Source organism: Rhipicephalus microplus, chromosome X (assembly GCF_043290135.1).
Source record: "Rhipicephalus microplus isolate Deutch F79 chromosome X, USDA_Rmic, whole genome shotgun sequence".
Taxonomy (NCBI): Eukaryota; Metazoa; Arthropoda; class Arachnida; order Ixodida; family Ixodidae; genus Rhipicephalus; species Rhipicephalus microplus.
Genome location: NC_134710.1, coordinates 133488334 through 133508586, shown reverse-complemented (window position 1 = coordinate 133508586; position 20253 = coordinate 133488334). Strand labels below are relative to the sequence as shown.

General features: G+C 42.6%; 1 protein-coding gene across 6 annotated transcripts in view; it reads right to left on the bottom strand.

Annotated features, from left to right (window-relative positions):
- Window positions 1-20253, bottom strand: part of LOC119185769 (poly [ADP-ribose] polymerase 2) — a 98283-nt gene that overhangs the window by 52832 nt on the left and 25198 nt on the right. For 2 of the 6 annotated variants that reach the window (XM_075877745.1, XM_075877750.1), the window contains exons 1-8: window positions 19104-20091; window positions 15335-15683; window positions 15121-15226; window positions 14971-15054; window positions 14802-14886; window positions 14584-14722; window positions 14444-14510; window positions 3530-3667 (exon numbers count right to left, since the gene is read on the bottom strand). In XM_075877745.1, the coding sequence (XP_075733860.1) occupies window positions 3530-3667; window positions 14444-14510; window positions 14584-14722; window positions 14802-14886; window positions 14971-15054; window positions 15121-15226; window positions 15335-15683; window positions 19104-19296 (1161 nt within the window). In that variant the 5' untranslated portion in view covers window positions 19297-20091. Of the gene's footprint in view, window positions 1-3529; window positions 3668-14443; window positions 14511-14583; window positions 14723-14801; window positions 14887-14970; window positions 15055-15120; window positions 15227-15334; window positions 15684-19103; window positions 20093-20253 lie in introns of those variants that run through there. The other 4 variants (XM_075877746.1, XM_075877747.1, XM_075877749.1 and 1 more) reach the window with 4 other exon arrangements.

Below are 20253 nucleotides of genomic sequence, written 5' to 3'. Positions count from 1 at the left end.
ACATTGAAGCACAACGTATTCCCCTGCGATTTACAGTTTCAAGAAGCATATCGGGATGTGTATTATTCATAACAGGGCACTTATTTTTGTCACAAACGAGCACTGAAGCAGACACGTATTGCCGCCTCCAGACGACAGCATCAAATCATCTTGCCAAACGTTCCCTCCACGAGCGCGCACAATTAAACAAGAAAACATGCATCAAAAGGCGCCCAAGGCATGCCCTTACCTTCTACACATGCTACAGCCAACCAGCACAGATTAGGAGAAATCGAGACATCGAAGCGGAGCCTCTTTTAGAAGTGACCACTTTCACAGAAGAACCGGCGAGACAAAACCTTTTCTCCTGGGTGCCACGCTGGTACGTGCTATGTGCAGTACAATTACTTGGTATGTTCGGGAAGCCGGGAAGGATACAAACTGGAGGTGTCAGAGAGTAGGACGGGTGTTGAAGATCAGCCAAGAAGTTGTGATGTTTGGGCAGTGTGAGCGAGTCATGTAGTGCAGTCAGTCGATGTTGAAGGATCAAGTTATGACGCTGCTGGAGTATTTCGTTGAGTCTTGCCGGGACAACGACCAGCGCTGGAGTTCGTTCCAGTGTTTTCTTGATGAGAAATCTTCGAGACACGTTCGAAGAACTGTGGAGTACACACTTGTGGTGAATATTTGAGGCTGCTAAGTGTTCTTGCACAGTTTATGACGAGCGAGATTGCATTTGTAGCACAGCGAGATTGCATTTGTAGCACAGCAAGTTTGTTCCTGTTCTTTTAAATACCTTCTAAGTGATTTTATGAGCTGCAATTGATAGGTGTTGTGTGTGCAAGTTTGTGTGGTGCCTTTGCTAATACATATTTTGTTTGTGTCGTAAACTCTTGCTTTTTAACTCAGTCTTTTGATGGCAACCCAGGGTTGCCACTGGTGGCTACTTTTCACTAAATTGGCAGAATTCGAGAGGCCCGTGACAACCTAAAATTATGAATGGCGACATGGCGAATTTTTGGCGATTTTCAGCTTAGGTGTCGACTGAGTTATCCATTATATACTCAGTACTTTCAAAACGTATGGGCAACATCTTTTCAATTTTTTTTTCATATTTGTAGAACCTCCAGTAGAAGGCGCACTTTACTCGCAATTCAGTACGACTGTCATTCACCTATATCCTTGATGCACTGACGTACTGGTGCGTCCACCAATAACCTCCCATTACAATTTAGGTCCCGGACCTCTTAACGTGCCGCAAAGCGGTGGTATAAGTTATATAGCTTTTAAGAGTTTTAATGTTTCGCATCTCGAGAGGCTAGGCGACAGCTAAGCCATGTGTTTTGACCACAGCTCCCACTGTACTCAATAGCTTGTTGACGTATTCACTACAGTAGTACTTTCAGATTTGGTATGTGGAACGTAAATTTGTGAACATACTTTTCGGGCCGACCAACAAGTCGATTTGTTGAGGCAGCTTTCAGAAATTGCATTGAGGCAAATGTGTAGCATAAGCATGACTGCACCGAAAGCGGGGTGTGGGCATTACTATGATTACACAGTCCTTTCAAATTTATGTTGTTTTATAATTAATTTATTCAATTATTAAACATTAGTCCACTGCAATGAGATTCCCTAAAATCTGCCGGAAAGGTACGCACGTCATCCCTCTCTTGCAGCGACTGTTTCACCTTGTATTCGACAACTGAAACCATCACAAATTTTTGTTATTAAACGCTAGCATGCAGGGACGCTGCTAGTGCCTGCATACCCTTTCTCACTGCTCCCATGGTGAATCAGGTGATGGGACTTCAAGCCTATTCTAGCACAGTGAACCCTACCATGGTGAATTGGGTGATTCGACTGATATTGTAAAACGTCAGTATATTTTAGGGTTTATGGATGGTACTATACTCCAGAGGGCTATACATAATTAGCAATTTACACACCCGCCACACATATGTTGAGTGGCGACTTTTAAACATGAAGAATTTCTTAGCGAACTTCGGCGACTTTGAGCGTGTCTGTCTGTCTGTCCGTCCACCTATGACTTTTAGCTCTCCTGGCCGTTTCCATAATGATATCGATACCAAACTTGGTATGGCATAACCTGACTGTATGAAGAACATATTTGACTAGTCATAACACAAAAATGATGACATGCATGTCATGAATGTCATGATTTACATTATGGCCCAGCAGCTCTTGCAGCGGTTTCGTTTACATCGCATGTTGCAAAACTGGAATGGTATGACATGATTGCAAGGCGAGCACAAGCGACAGACGCTATCATAAAACTCCTGACATGCGTGTCATGTAACAACATGACTACATTCCACGCTCATGATGCGCTCGCTGCCGTTTCGCTAGCGTCACATATACGTCGCGTCTGGCGTATATAGTATAGCGTATAGACGCGTCACCATCGCGTCTGGCGTTAGACTATAGAGTGCTCGCATTTTGCTAACGTAGTGTCGCTGTGCCTAGCGTGTGCATGCGTCAATACTATATTGGAGTATATTGGGCCCTTCATGATGCGCTCGCGAATGTTTTGCTAGCTCCATATATACCAAATTTGGTGTTACGTGATGTCAATGGATGATGACATATATGACCGGCGCAAACATGATAATCCTGACATGCGTGTCATGTAGGAACATGACAACATACCACGCTCATGGACCGTTTCGTTAGCTCCACATATACTAAAGTGGGTATCACATGACGTGAATAGATGACAAAAGTAAATGACACATCCAAACATGATAATCATGACACGTAAGTCATGTACAACATCATTTACCTCCACCTCCTAACATTGTGTTGATTTTACAGTGACATATCAACCTCCCTCATTCGTACTTCGCATATCATCAATTCCCACTGTACGTGGGATCTGGCAATTTTTTTTTTTGGCTAAATTTGAAGAAAAATGAAGACTATTCGCTGGTCATTTGGCAAATTTAAGTGAAAAGTCAGTGGCAACCCTGTCGCAATCTGCATTGTTAATGCACTAAAAGAAGCTACACTTAAATTATGTGTGCTTTCGCGGCGCGCTTTGGTGGGCCGATACGTCAGCTTTTGGAATCTGCCCGGCGATTGCCACCATCGAACAGAATTGGTGACCCTTTTCATTTCAGGTGAGTCAAGCGGGCAGCACTCATGGAGAGTATTGAAGCCCATGCTCTGCGAATGATTGACCCTCCTAGGGCAAACTGTTCACATATGTGGTGTAATAGGTACTCCTAATAACTATTCAGAATCGAACCTGTGATGTGGAGCTACAAAACGTGCTAAATACGGCGAACTGTTTCGCGTAGAAATGCATGTGAAAGCGTTCCTCCTGAGAGGATTGGTGGCGCTAGAGCGGGCGCGAGGTGAACTAGGCCCGTCCCACCGCTTCGGCGGCATGCAACAGGCCACACCTTGTTTTTTATCCAGCTGCCATGGTTGTACTAACAAAAACAAATCCCTTTAAGTTCATAGCAATATTACCTGCAAGTCAAACAGCTGATTTTCATGCAGTGCCGAGTTCTTCACCACAAAATACCTTATAATCATCATTGGTGCGGTCCAGTTCCGTCAATTCACATTCCAGTGTTTCGTAGAGACTATCTAGGGGATGTGGATTCTTAATCCCGGCCTCCTTCCGAAAAAGATCCAAGATTGTTTGGACAGCTTGCAAGACCTGAAACATTAATTTGCCGTTATTTCATACTTTCTCGCTCATTAGAATAGATAAGTCATGCCCAAAAGCCAAGTTCATGCACATCTGCATCCAGTCAATAACAGAAAATTTCAGTGAAACCACCTCCTTTCCGAGTTGATATACCGAAATGGTAGCAATTTCCACCGCGAAACAACAAGTCTGGTCTAGCTTCACTACAAAGAACCTTTCAAAGTTCCCAATTTTCGGCTAAACCTCCTGGAGCAATTGACACGCAGGACTGGCTGATGCAGCCTGGCTTGAAAAAGATGAAGCTGGCTTTCTCATTGGCGTGGAACTAGATGGCTATGTCCAAAATGAGAGAGGCACTCTCGCGACTCATTCACTGCAACTGCCTAGGAGGTTCAGAGGCGACGGAATTCAAATTCGTCTTCTGTGGGACACCCAGTTTGAACTGGTCGATGCTGAATCATTGCCGTCTTAAGCAGCTCTATTCGAAGTCTGTCATCCTGGCGTCTTCATTAGTTACCCGTTTGCTTGTGTCCACGTTCGACTCGAGTGCACACATTCTGGATGTGACATCATGACTGCCAATACAATCTTTGAGATCTGTCTTCAACATCCGTGAGTGGTTGTGCATCATTTCAATTATTCTAAATGTAGGGTACCTGTTCGAGCTGGTAGCAGTCGTCCAGGTACTGCTCTTCGACTGTCACTAAAGATAACGTTCGATGCAGCTTCACCGACTTGTTCAGAAAGAGAGATTTTGTGTTCACATGGTTTGCTACCTGTGTTTGGTACTATGTCGCGTTTAGTATCTGAATGGGCAACAAGAAACTTGCCTTTGTTGCTGCTCTCAGCGCTGCTTAACACACCAAAGTCCACTAGAATGCTTCTAACCAACGGTGAGCCACAATCGATCAAGACAGCCTCTGACGTGCCGGACACAACAGCAGCTTTGATGATAAAATGACTGTTGTGGTGTTTTCACATCTGCAATAGGGCACATTCCGTGCAACCACTTTCTTTCAATGACTGCTTTTTGTCCTCTTGCTTGAAATCACTGCCACACAGAGGTCCTGACCAGGAAACGGAAAGCACGGAAGCATCGCATCAGAGAAGACCTTGCTGCTGCACAACCGATGGTTCTTAGGAGGCTTGGTGCCTATTAAGCTCACAATTTACCTCTGCCTTGTGCTCATAGTACGTGCCCCTGATCCCATTGGTGACGGCACAAAGGAAAGCCTTCAGAGAGCATGGCAACATGTGCACCTCTTGACAACATTTAGGTTCAGGTAATTTGCTAACATCCAGGGGCATGGAGGACAACTGTACCAGTGCCTCCTTGTGCACTGCCTCGGCCATCAAGCAGTGCAATATGTGTTTCATGCCAAGTTCCTGATGGCTGCCTTTCTTCTTGTCCTTGCCATAATGAAACATGTGCAGGAAAGTGCTCTTGTTAGTGCCGCCAGGCGGAGCATCCTTGCTTTTGCAGTCACCGATGCGAAATAACAAACTCCTTTTGAAGAGCTCTTCTTAAGCCGTATCTAGGGCTGAGAGCTTGTGCAAAGATCCCAGCATTCTAAGAGGCCCAGCTGTAACGGACCCTCGCCACGGACAGTGTTGCTTGGTGACAGACCGACGCCCAAGCTGCAATTCCTCTTGATGCGCATGTTCTAACGCACGAAGATATAGTGTGTCGGCTACAGCTCAGGCCTCGGGCATGAAAAACGGCTCCATCGAGTGGCAGTGGAAGCAGATGCAAAAGCCCCTGGATAGTACCACTTGATTCGCATCTTCTTGCACCACCAAGACACGGTGGGTCGGCAGCAGCTTAGGCTGCGCACACAAGAAACGACCGCATCGAGTGACAGCAGAGGCAGATGTGGAAGCACTGAACCTGAGTAGTTCCACTCGATGCACATCTAATTGCACCACGAAGACATGGTGCGACAAAGACAGCTCTTGTATCCCAAAAGCAGCATGCCCCAAGGCGCAAAGCTGACATGTTGGGCTTCAGTGCCACGAAACATCCAAGCATCTCAGCACGCACACCAATGCTGGCACACTGACTCCACTGCACAATAGATCATGGAATGAGCCGGGGCAACATTTGGGTGCTAATGGTCTTGTGACAGAGAGGACTGCCTGCCCCTATTATGCAGCTCCTGTGGTGTTTCGCAAATTGGGCTTTTTTGTCTAGCTCTGTAGATCCATCTGCCCACTGTGGGCCTGGTCTCACTTCCCTGCCTCTTCCATAAAACTGCTGGCCCAGTTGCAGCTGGTGTCGTTGACTGCAGGCAATGAGGTCATCAAGCATCAAAGGGGATGAAAGGGCTGTTGCAGGATGTCGCGAGATCTTTTGCCGATTACAATATATTGCTGACTAAGGTTCAGTACCACTGCTTTAAGCCCTGCTATGGGTCATTGTCTTGCTCCTATTTGTACGTAAATATATATTCCTGTATATTAAGTTTGTGTCTTAAACGCCCACCAATTTGACGGCATCTTTTTCCAGAGCAACTACAAAAAGACAGTGATGGTTTCCATTGTTAAGAAACGAATCTGGCCTTGCTTAGATACAAAGAACCTTCTGAATTTCCCAATTTGGGATGAAATTTATTCCAGCTTACTTTCACAACTTTTACTTTTGTTTTTTCAAGCTAAAGCAATGTTAGTCCCTGTGGTAAACCCATAGCGACCGATTTTTTTCCCCAACAACTTCAAAGAGTGATCGTTTTCCTTTTACTTTGCTGAAGTTTCACCGTATTATGTCATCTTTCCATCTGCATCAATCAATAAAACACTTACATGACTGTTTTCCTAAACGATTCAGTGGCCAACAAGTAATGATACCAGTTAATGCATCTGCAGATGCTTCGGTCTGAGATGGTAAAGCATGCATAAAATGTAATTTCCTTTTGTATCCCACTTTACTAGAGAAACAAGGACATGAAGTGAGTTTTTAACAATGAAGGTATAAAGAGTCATCTTCTTTCAAAACTTGAGATTAATACAAGAAAGCAATAAACAAACTCTTTTAGTTTTTGCAATAAAAATGAACGTCGCTGCATAAATCACAACTAATAGCAACCGCATCAATAGCTCAGCCTATCATTCTTTGTATTTTCCGTAGACTAAAATGTAGAGAGTGGCAAAAAGTAAAGAAGAATCAAAAGAAGTCCATGCAGAAGTGCATGGACAAAAACAATATCTCTGTGAAATTACCTGCCAGAAAACAAGCAACAGAGACACGTGCGAGTAATAACTTCAAAACAAACTATTAGATGTGGCAGCTCTACACCTTACTGCCGCGCTTACTGTAGAGCAAGCAATACAGTCACCATTACAATACTGCACGGTCAAATGCCTCACGCTGTGCATACCCTCCTCCCCCCCCCCAGAAATCTAGCACAATTTCTTTGTTAGAGGAAAAATACCAATGTGGTTTTACCACAGTGCATGCTGCAAAAAGAGGTTGCTTTCACGTTTAATATGAGCTCTACAATGCAAGTCGAAGCCACAGCAATGATCTTGAATTGAAAAGGAGTGAGAGTGCTTCAGCACTATAGCAATGAGTAAACCCGCATGCTTTCTTACCGGAATGATGATACACTGGCCTACAGAGGAGAGCAGATGTTTATATTGCCATGGTGCACCACTACAAACTAGAAACTCCCTAGATATTCTAATGGTCTTCTAATTTATAAACAGTCAACATAGCAGCTGAAATGGCAGACACCTCACTGCAAGAGTCCAAATTATCAAGAAGTAGCCAATAAACTGAAAGACAATTGTTCGAATGCAATACACTTTTTCAGGAATATATTCATCAATAGTAGCTTCATTATTATAGGCAAAACATGTTCTACAACGTGTGTGGTAGTCTTTAGGTAGTATGATGTATTGACAAAATCCACTCTCCTTCTTTAGAAAAAAAAAACATTATTGCTTGTGTCCGTAAAAACACTGAGCAAAGGCATACTAAAACACTTAGAAGCAACTACAAAAAGAACTGAAATTGCAGGCATGACAAACTTGCTGCCAGAAGTGTTAAGCAGTGTGCAGTGGGCTCTTGATTATGCGAACTTGAAGGGGTCCACAACTTTGTTTGAATTTTGAGAGGTTTGTATTATTAAAAGTTGTCATAAAGATGACTTGGGGCAATGTAACACCTTGTATACTAATATTTATTAGTTATTATTACCACAGAAACAGCATAGACAGCTCTGCATGATTATCAGTGAAGTTTTTGGATGTCAGCATTCACACTGGTACTCATCATACGTGTTGGCACATTTGAAATTAATAATCATAATATCTGGGGCTTTATCTTTCAAAACCATGACATGATTATGAGAGATGCCGTTGTGGAGGGCTCCAGAAATTTCGACCATCTGGTGTTATTTAACGTACCCGAACATCGCACAGCGCATTGGCTTCTACCATTTCACCGACATAAAAATGCATTCGCTGCGGCCGGGATTGAACCCGCGACCTTCAGGTCTGGAGTTGAGCTCCTTAGCCACTGCTCCACCTCGGCACACACATCTGTAATTAAGCGACAAACAATGCTGTGTCCTGTGACAACCAATATAGGCCCATCCCAATTCTACTGCACTTTTCCACATGACACTAGTGCACTACGATCAAACTGACTTAAGCACATGCATTTGGCACACAATCGACTAAGGCCAAAACGTCTCGTGTTTTTGTCCCCTTTTTAGCTCAGCCAACATGAAGTTCTTGGTGCACATGATTTGGCGAGTTTGTGCACTTTGTAGAAAGGCAACCAACAATATTTGCAACCTTTAGTAATTTAAGAACACACATGTTTTGCTAGAAGTGACAAAGACAGCAGATGTTTTTCAAATGAACCAAATTCATTCAACGAAGCAGTTTGAATAAGGCAGTTTAAATGTAATGAAAGCACAGTGGGCACACCAGATTTTCAAAATCTGTTTTAATTACCCAAATATTTGAATTATTCTGAGTCTACTTCGAATTGCATTGTGCGTTGCTCCCTTCGGAATGCACTTCCAGGATAACGGAAAAATTCCGAGCATGTACTATTCACAAAATTCAGTTAAAGAACAGAAACACATTAACACCCGAAGAAAACAATCAGAAATGTGAACATGACAAGCTCACCATTAGTAGAATTCAACTACAAATGGTTTGCTAAATAACGATTCCCACACAAAGAAGAGAAAAAATGGTGGTGGCACTGTTTTTGCAGAACTGGTCAAGACATCATCTTCAATGTGAATTCAACTTTAATATGAAAAAGGCATACTGACCCATTAACACCAACATACTGTAATTATGGCTGCTGTCTATAGTTCACCTTAACCCTTCACTGCCGAGTGTCGTGAATTCAAGACAAACAAAGAAACTTCAAGCAAGCCACAAAATGCGTGTTGCCTTTAATGCCGGCTATCAAGTACTCAGGAAAAATGTAGCTTTCAGCATAAAAAATGTGGTGTCATCTCATCGAACATATTTTACGCTAGATAGAATTGTTTTGTAGCTGACGGCGGAGAGCGCGAAGTGCGTGCAACAGCTTTAACTTCTTTGTTCGTTTTTCTCATCTAGATATCGTAACTTTTATCTTCAATAATTTAGTTTATTTGGTGTGTACGAACCCAAGAGGCGCCACACAACATGTTGCATACCGTATTCACTTGCGTAACGAGCACACTTTTTTTTTCAAAAAATGGGAGCAAAGTTGGGGGTGCATTTATTATGCAGGGCAAATCTTATAAAAACTTTCTCGGGATAAGCAAAATAAACAGCTAGCTCACTTAGCCTTTCACAATTGATATACGCATACACTGCTTGGAAACAGCTTGTTTGTTGTACTTCACTTATCTTCAGTGGTTGATTGGGCTATCTTCTGCAAGCTGTCTCCGTGCTGCTGGCGCATGCCATAAAAGCGTTTCGCAGCTATCTTTTAAAGCAATCGTTAACCCGCAACAGTGGTATCTGCTGTTATCTCGAGCGGCGCCTAGAAGCATGAGCTACGATGTACTTTGCCAACTTCACAGCAACCTTGCACGACGACTGCGCCACCTCCGTTTACACTGTAGCAAGTAACCAACATTGCAGCAGGCTACCCCCGAAGCATAAAAACGAACCGTCGATAACAAAAATAGCAAAATACGGCTGCCGCCTCACGTCCACATGAGAAGTTTCTGTACGCGCGGAGAACAAGTAAAGCGAGAATCGAGGGTGCTACCATGTTTTGGAAGTCGTCACGATATTTTCTGGGCAAGAAGAGATTTTTTCTGGTTTTCGAGAAACCTGTGCCGCGATAGCGACGAATGACCTTTCGCTACAGCAAATCCTGTTATCGTCGCTCGAAACTTTCATGCACGTGGTTGGACCAGTTTCGTAGGCACGCAGCAACAGGCGAAGGGAAAGGGAGCGAGACGAGGTGGCACGGGGGGTTGGCCTAATAAATAACGGAAGAGATCCAATGGGTGAGGAGGCGCAAAGTGTCGGTTAGTAGGACTACAGCGAATGAATGTAGGGGGTGCGTTTATTATGTGGGAAAAAAAAAATCTGAATTTTGATGACTGAAGTTGGAGGTGTGTTTATTATGCGAATGTGTTTATTAAGCGAGTAAATATGATACTTCTGAAGTACGTCTCTTGTGGCAAGGTCCTCGTTTTTATGGCATATGGAGAATTCGCAACATACATAAAAGTATGCATTAAAGTTGTATTTTAGATAATTTAACTGTGGAATCATTTAAAGGTTGCTGTATGAAGCTGGGAAATGGAAACAATTTTTATTTTGTTCAGCAGTTTCATAATTCAGGCATTAAAGGGTTAATATGTGTAGTACAGAGAAGTATTGTATTTGAACATGCTAATTTAGCTTGTCTTGAAACTTTTATCTGAGCCTCGCTTTTGGCATAAAGGGGCCAGAAAGATCCATGTTTAAGAGTTTTACTGCCACAAGCCTACAGAAGCCAATAGAGTGATAAATGGCCCAAATGCAGTCGTGGCATCAAATATTCATTAAAAAATGATGCATATTTTAGAAGAGTGTTTCAAAGGTGCAATGCAAAATAGTTGAACTGTCTGAGTTTTGATAATATATTGTACCATCACAAATGAAAGGAAAAAGATTGTCAAGGTCACAAATAGCAGGAAAGATGCAATTAAAAAAAGTTTATATTAGAAGCTTGCCAACAAAATGTAATTTGAGTATAAGAACATATAGGTACACTCTAGGTGGTTTCCCAGTTTGTGCCCATCGCTCTGACAAAACACAAATAGGAAAATAAAATTACACTAACAATCGTTTGCTGTGTAGTAAACTGTGCAGAAAAACTAGACACCAAAGTGTCAAATCCATGATTTTCAAATTAGCAACATGAAGCGTGAAATACGGGTCCATCAACATTATCCACAAACAGAAAAATGCACACTTCACTGAACTGACACATCCAAGCTTCTTAAGCTTTTTCGTTACCATGCGAGGATGGTTGTTTTTCATATGTCTCAGGAAGATCGTTTTTGCCAGTTTGAAAAGTATTCCAGCACGCACTGCAGTATACAAAACTTTACAGAATGAGATGCTTTTTCCAAAAAGTATAGGTCGTAGAGCAATAAAAATATTTTAGAATGAATAAAAATGTGAAAAGTGTGAAAATTTTCTTCACTAGCTAGTAAAGAGTGAAATAAAAACCACTATATATGCAAAAATATTGAAAACAAAAAAAAAATTGAGAAAATACAATTTATAGTCAAGTGACCCAGGAACAGTATAATAATAATGTTGTACAAAATGTTTCTTTTCACGTAGACAAAGAAAATCACAACAGAGGTGCCGCTTCACTGCTCATGCAATGCAGTGAAGCATCGCATGGTGTTTTATGAGACACAAGTGTGCTCGTACACTCTTCTCAGTACATTTTCATTGCCTTGCGATAAGAGTCTCTAGGTATTCCAATATAAGTGGAAACCCGTGATGTGAATAACCCCTCTATATATGAGATGTCCAGTGAACTTCGCTATTTAATCTAGCGTCACCTTTTTCTACGAGTCAGCTCTGCATAGGTTGTCGTTCCAATATATGCATTCAAGTATATTCCTTTGCCTCTTTGCGCATATATCGCAAAGAGGCAAAGGCCGTTAGGAGAAGCTCAGCAGCCAGCGCCACCACACCGTGCCCTAACAAAGTGTGGACCACGCACGTACCCTGAGTAACCATAAGATTATGCACAAAGGTCTGAAGCTATATGCAATTACGGCAGAGGATATAAACAAAACAAACCCATCAATGGCGACGGATGTCTCAGGCTGACACAAAACATTGTACCCATAAAACTTGAAGCTGAGGTGCTGTCATCCATGAAATCTCAGCTCGCTCTCACTCCATTCAGGTGGGATCGCAAGAAGACAGTTTCAAGCAGCGTATGTGTTTTGCAGTGCTGATGCGCACCCATGCACCCTGACCACCACGTAATAGGAACGACTGGTGACACTAGATGTGACTCTGTGTCTGATATAATGATAAAAGTAAAACCAAAGTGGCTGGAAACTGGCTATGAGAGCCACCTGAACACTTTATACATGCGGCGCATCTTGGTAAATATTTTTTGTAGAATTAATTTTCCCTGAATTTTGGGAACAGCTCTCTATTGATTAGCTGGCATAAATTTCTGACAATTATTACTGCTCAACTCTGTCAAATTGCGAAGCTAACACATCAATTCGATATTTGGCTTGCAAAGTTTCTTTTCATTACAGAACTTCGGTGTTACTGTAGCATAATCACGAGGGGCGCGTACTTCTGTCAAGTTCGCCAACCTTGTGCATTTCCAACTACACATGCACATTGGTTTGCGCGAAATTCTGTAAATAAAAAAATCGCTTGTTGCCCAAGTCGGCAAATTAAAAAAAATCTGAAAGTTGAGTGGCTGAACTAACTACTAGAAAGTGCTGGGTGCACGAGAAAAAAAATTTAACATGCCAAAATTGATGACCGAAAAGCGTCGATCACCGGTGATTGATTTGAATAGGCGTGGAAACAAAAGAGTTAGAAAGCCTTAGCATGTGCACAGCAGAGCCAATAGTGACTGGTTCACTGACTAGCAATACCAATAGTTCACTGACTGTCATAAAGACTGCTCATTATGACTATATAAAGGAAGGGAAGAACTGTGGATTTAAGGGCTTGTTTTTTTTGTTAGATACAGTATTAACGAGAGCTAATAAACATTAGTTAGCAGTTCTCGTTATTACAAAGAAGAAGGTAACACAGTAACGAAGGTCTACTGTTAGTGCATCATCTTCATCTGCGCTTGTTTGTCCTTTTCTCTCCTTTCTTGTTTCCGCCCGTTTTTTGCACAGCTACATTATGCATCGTTCTTGTGTTGTGTACCAACCACTATTTCTATGATAATCATTAAAAGCTAACTCGTTGCATCTTGATGACCTGGTCACACCACCAAGATACTGACCTGGACCCTTGCAGCAAGCCAATCCAGCATAGGGCCTTCAATCTTTTTTTTTTTGTTTTTGCTTATGAGACACTACGAGCCCAACACCCAAGTCAGTGTTTTGAAGCACAGCAACATACTAACTCCTTGCATCTTGATGACCTGGTTACTGCACCAAGATACTAACCTGGACCCTTGCAGTAAGCTAATCCAACAGAGGACCCTCAACCTTTTTTTGTTTCTGCTTATTAGACGCTATGAAGCCAGCGCCCAATTCAGTGTTTTGAAGCACAGCAACACAAGAGCCCTCTCAGTCTTACTAACATGAACCACTTTCATTGCTAAGGGAACTATTTACCCTTTGCACATTCGAGTAACACTAGATGTAGGGTTATGCGGTACATTTCTTCCCAAATAATCATAAACACAGAGAGTGTTTCTGAGAGAAGAGGAATAAAAATATTGTAAGCTGAAGCAGTTAAACCATTATTACACTTCCATTAAAACTATGCAGCCTAATTTTTATCTCCAGTGAGCTCCTGGCTGCTGACGTGCATGCAGAGTGTACTTACAGCAAACCTGCCACAGCATGTTTTCTTGAAGCTTCTATAGATACCAACTATATTTCTGAGTTTGTACATGTGCTAAAATGAAAAGTAAAGTAAAATACCATGGTTTCCCACCCTCCCCCATCTACACACACACAAAATAATTTATCAACACAATATGCAGGTACCTTTCTGACAGTAAATGTCAAGTTCGATCCCTTAGCAATACAAAAACTATTGAAAACGTAATATATCATTTATAATAGGTAAACATATTCTTTATGCACGAGTGCATGCTCTCACTCCAGAACGAACCAAAAAGACAAGAGCAATCACTCAAGAATACCCCCCTTTTCATTGTAAAGCTAGCTTTTCTGCGATGCAGTTTGCCAAACTAATGGCGGCTAGTCGCTTCTGCAAGTGTGTTCAGGCGCAGTCAGCTGACATTATGATGCAGAAAATGTAGACTCAGTTTTCTTGACATCAACACACATAATAGACCAGCCCCATGACATGCATCTAGAACCTCCTCTCCACCTGAAGCACAACTGGTGTTGCCATTAGTTGGAGTGAATGTATAAGTGCAAAAAAGCCCACTTAGATACTCAAAAAAGGTACACATACTGACATGGCACTCTATTAGTGTTACTACAATTGTGAACTATGAAGGGAGTGCTTCAGCATCTGATTGTAATCAAACCAAAGCCCCCATACCATTCTGTTAATCATTTGATGGTTTTGGGACGTTAAACCCCACATATCAATCAATCAATCTATACCATTCTGTGCACTCACCTCTAGTTGCTGCATCTTCTCTTGTACATGTAGTTCTGTACGAATCAAAGTGGGCCTTTTCCTTCGCCTGAAAAAAGCACTCTTATTATTATATGCTTTACTTTATAACTGTGGCCTTCATTTTCTATTTTAATACTTACGAAAATGAATGAGGAACGCAGGTGTAAAAGTCACTACAGGCCTCTACAAGTTCACTTTTGTTGCTTTTCCTCTTAATGCAATCTTCAATTTTATCAAGTGCCTCATAACCTGCAAGGATCTGTTCCTTTGTGAGCATTCCTGTAACACAACACAAACTAATGCATTAGAGGTCATAAAAAACATGTGCATTTGTAGCGAGCCATGATAAGGAACTCACCTAAGGGAAATTTTGTCACATCAAACTTCATACGAACAACAGTTTCTTTCATTGCTTTGAGATCAAATATCAGAGACACGAGTTTCTGAAAAAGTTAAAAACAGTAAGCTGGCTGCTCCACTTTGTGGTTAGAATAACAAGCATACACCAAGAGAGAAAATGAACCAACCAGTAAATTGGGTTTGAGCCTGCTTGATGCTACATTATTGGCAATTTCCTCAGGTAGCTGCTGAATACACTCTTCTTGGGTTTTCTTTAAATGCAAAAAGTTTTTCAGTGAACATATGCAACCTTCAAGCTGTGACATTCATGTACTTACAGGACCAGAGTAGTCCACTTTGAGTATGACGTACTTCCCCTTCCTCTTTTCAAATTTGCTGTCTTTCGCCCATACCTCCCACCGATTGCCGGTCTTCGAGTAGAATCTGCAATTTCAAAAATGTGTGGGCATTATGTTATCACTTCTGTTAAATAATAAAATTTTCACAGATTTTCAACACCCATACATTGGTTAAATATAAAAGCTCACAAACCTTTCTTCAAATACCAACTGCGCTTTCAAGATGTCTTCCTCACAGGGGATCAACTTTATTGATCCCTTTTCTCCAACACGGCCCCAGCGAAACAACACATAGTGGTGGTTATTGCACAGATCCACCACAAGCTGCATCTTGTAAAATTTGTTCTGATTCTTTTTGAGACAAGTCCGGTTGAGCACAGCATTATAGAAGACTCCATGGTTGCTACAGAGGAATGGTACAAGCAACTGTCTTGCGCACTGTGGATCCACAGGGGGCAGCTGTGCATCGGGTGATGTGCTTGTTTCCACTATTTCTTCTTGGAGAGTGAGCTCTAGCTCCTCAAGTTTACTTTTTTTGGCTGCTTGCATATGAAATAGAGAAAAACAGTAACACAAAATGAACAAGCTTCCTTATAGCACATACAAACAACACAGAAACTTGCACTAGCAAACAAATGTACGGCACATCAAGTCTGGACTAAAAAAGTGAGCAAAGCTTTCTTGAGAAAAGTCAAACGCAGCACACCAGAGAAAGAGCAAAGGAGCGAACTACCAAGTAGCCAGCAACTGGGGGGACGCTGTTTTAATTATATAGTTTAAATCAGGTCATTTGTAAAGTAAAAAAAAACGAAGTTCATGGCTCTTCAAAATTGAAACTTGTAACACCCACAAGCAGGGGTGCAACAGCCAAAATAAAATTAGGAGCAAATTTTGGAGCAGCAAAATGCTACTTTTGGAGCACTAAAATCCATATTTGGAGCAGGCTACAGGAAAAAGTTTCTTTATGAAACACCAAGTTCGGAGCAGTACGGAAAAGAAGGCTTACATTTATAAATGTACTAAACATTCAACCCACCTAAGTCGTGCATAGTGAACAAAAGCACTGCTATTTCTATAAATAGTAGTATTCTGAATTACCCTACTGAGCCAACAATGCAGTCCAATTAGCATTTGCCATGCCTGCAAAATCCTTTGACAACCTGCCAATGAAAATGTAGCTCTGCTAAGTTGGCGACCTTGAAACGCAGGAGATTGGTAAAACCAAGGAGTATGGATAGTGAAAGAAAAACTGGTGCACAAGTTTTTTTTTTTTCTTCGAGGGGGGGGGGGGGGGGGGCAGCAGAAGTGTAATTCGCTGCTCCGAATGATCGCAAGCAACTCTTTTAAACGCCAGCCATCATACTAGTACTCACAATTACGCAGTGCATACACGCATGAATAATTTAACAAAATGTAAAATGTGCTGCGTTCAGAGGCTAGCGCCGCCACAGCTCCTTCCAAATCACATGACACTTTTCAGCAGGACACCAGAATAGTGCGGCAAAGGTGGCTTAAGCAGCGTTCTGCTCAGGTTAGAACAAGGCCAGAAAATTTCTGAACTGCTAGCCCCCCCCTCCCACAACCCCTACTTTTTTTTCCCTGGGCGGTGGGGTTAGATTTAGAGCCCAACTTCTCGGCTTGCTTGCTCGGGGCATTTGACCAGAACGATGCGCCCCCATTGGCTGGCGACGAATGTCTATCGCCGGGATGACGCAACATCAAGCCAGAAAAATGATTTATGTGTCGTTGCTACGGCAACAAACATGGTGGCCGGCAATGACGGCATTCCCAAAACATCGACCTTGTTTGCGAGCGGAAAACGCAGCATATGGTCTTAACATGCCATACCTCATTTGCTGACTGGGAAATTAATATTTCCCGCGAATATTTCCCGCGAATCAGAGATGGCTGCGGCAAAACTTTTTTTTTTTTTTTTTGCTTGACGTTTCGTGGACCCGCTGATAGGTATCTGCTTTGGTCCGTGGACCGATGGGCACAATGGCGGGTCCACGGACCGATGGGTGTGCGGCGTTGTTACTTCATCTCATGCTTTATCTGGTCGATCGCGATTCGCGAGTGTCCTTATCTAACAAGTATACAGCTTACACTGTGTTTTAAGGTTAGGACCTGACACTTGGTTTGATTGGTGACGCAAAGTGCAAGTGGCCATTGTGACCTCCATTCCTCGCTAAAATTAACGCACGTGAGATAATTTTGAGGCTGGTCCGACATTTTGGCACAACGTGGCGCAATTTCAGCAAATTTCGTGGCTTTGGCGCAGCTCGGCGCAACGAAAGGGAATTGTATCAAATTGGCGCAATCGGTGCAGCTATTGCACCCCTGCACAAGCTACTACAACATTGTTGTTGCCGATACATGCCAACACGTGTGAAAAGTCTACAAAGCCAGCCAAAAGATAAAGCCTCCTAAGTGACCCAGACATCGAGGCACCCTGTCCGGAAGATGCAGGCCACATAGGCCATATAAAACTATGACAGGCTACTGATATGCAGAAACACAGAGAATGAATGCACTGATAGTGTGAGTATGGCGAGCCAGAAAATTGCAAGAAGACAATCGGTTTAAAGTGTTGCCTAAACCATAAAATAATGCAAGCAACCACCGGCACCAACTGGTAAGTACAAGTGCTACCGACTACAGGGTCCACTGTTTTCTGCATGGGCTCAATGAGCAGTCTCGGCAAACTAAAGCTACAGCCATGAGCGAGGCGCCTAGACATTTTAAAGCGATTCCGTTAAAGTGCACACGCGAAGGAAAACTAGTTTTAGAAGGAAAATTGGAAGAAAATCATGAGTACTTAAATGTACACTTCTTTCCTTCATTCATAGTGAGCTTCATTCTGGCAGATTTGGTGCCTTCAGGTAGTATACGAGGGACTATTGGTCAGCCGCCAGCTCATAACTAGTCCATGTACTACATGATGCCAAACAGGCTGAAAAAGAGTGTTCCACACTCGCTTTCATGGCTGCAGGCAGTGGTGACTGATGGTCCTACATTTATTTCGCGTATATACCCCATAAATGGGGGGATAGCTGCAGTGGCAGCTCAGTTGGTAAGAGCATCGGACGCGCTATTCGAAAGTTGCAGGTTCGATCCCTGCCCACGGCAAGTGATCGTTTGATCCACTTTTCTTTCTTCACATTAACATTATAACTACCTCATATAACATTCCCTACACTTTCCTTGTTGTGACTGTCTGTTAGATCTCATTAATATTGTGTCTTTTTTCCCAATAACTTCAGAAATGCTTCATTCAATTGGGTTTGATGCCAAGTTATTTCACTGATTCAGGCTGATAATAACAATGAGCTCTAGAAGTATTTGTAGGAGAATCGAAATTTTCTCCTTAGGTGGCATGCTGAGCAGGTTGCGCACATACACGTGCACACACACATGCGCACACAGAGTTAAAGAGCATGTCTCCCAAAGCCTGAAAAAATGAAAACTATGTGCCTATGATTAAATCTTAATTAACCTCCCTGCCTTTCCCCTCAGTTTCTCTCTCTTTCTCTTGGTGCCTATAGCCACAACTCTAGTCACTTCAAAGAAGCTAGCTGAATGTTCTTACATAGGTTTCTTAAACCTCCTCTTTCACCCATAGCAATGTATTTAGTATTAGTCATTTAGTTTACATCATCTTGTCTTTTATGCCAAGCTCTGTCTGATGATCTATCAGATTCAAGTTCTATGCACTCACTGCTGCACTGATGCCTCACCAAACAGCCCTTACAACCAAACTTGCATGCATTTTATTTACATCGAAAAAAGATAACCACTGTTGCATGTATTGAACGGCCTGTAAACCACCTCCAATATTTTTCCAAGCATTTTAAGTAAACGTGTGCATAGTGTGCAGAATGCTATTGCGATCAACGATTCTGCACGTGGCAGCGCTATGAGCTGCCAGTGCGCCACAAATTCCAAGAAACAATCACTCTTACTTTCCGGGTCTTTCAAGCTTCCGCGTGACACGCCATGCCACACCTCTGACGCGCCGAGCCAAATATGCCAAATATGTGACTGGTCGAGCAAAAGCCTACGACTTCCAATCAGTCTGCAAGCAGCTGTCTGAGCTGCTTGATGTTGTTCGTCGTGTTGTACTCGTGCGTGAAGCACGCGCAGGACACGCTCCATTGCATTGGAATCCTTTGAATGCGGGCACGCAATGCAGGTTCCATACCAGCACGATTACAGCAGCCAAGGTTTGCCAACAAGCACGCAACTGACCGAGTCGACGGCCAGAGTCGCGGGTACCGGAAGCAGACAGTGTTTCAAGCAGCGCGTCAGCGATGACGTATGCCACGCGAGATCGGGAGGGGCGCTTGGCGAGAGGGAAAAGCAGCGTGGGAGAGGATACTAGCGGAGGGAAGCGCAGGAGAGAGCAAAAGGTGTGGTCATCACGGTTTTGATAATCAAACGCGTCTAACTCCGCTATTACTGCACCGTTTTGAAAAATTCTCACGGCTTCGTATTCGTTGTACACTTGTGCACAGTTTTCCCACAACAACTGAATTTCGACATCTGGGTGGGTTACGGGCCCTTTAACTGTGGACTGGAGTGAACTACCAGCAAAGTGCACAACAGCTGCTTTTTTGCTTGTTATAAGTAGGTAATGATCAGTGCCCTCATTAGCTGGCTTACTGTATATTGCAGCAAGATGACAAGTTGGGCCAGCTGGATTATGTCCATGTATAAAATTTGGCTGATGCGCACTAAAAAGACAGGCTGACCTGTCCTTGGCAAGCACCGTCTTTCTATCCGCGTCTTTTCGGTGCGCTTTAACTAAATTTTCAAACAACTACTGTACATTGTTGCAAAATTAAATACTAGCCACTACTCATTCCTATGAAGTTACAGTATATAAACAAATGCCTACCATCACAGGGGTCTAATTTTCACATATTTTGACCATTAAGTTGCTTTTCCCTCTCTGTTTACACATTTTGACTTCACTGTACTATGATAAAAAAAGGTGGGGGGGGGGGGGGGGCACACTACTACAAATATATGTGAAAGAGTACTAAATTTTAGTCACTTGAGAAAAAACAAAGATAAATTGCACATATGTGGCATAAGTTTAGTCTGTGAGGA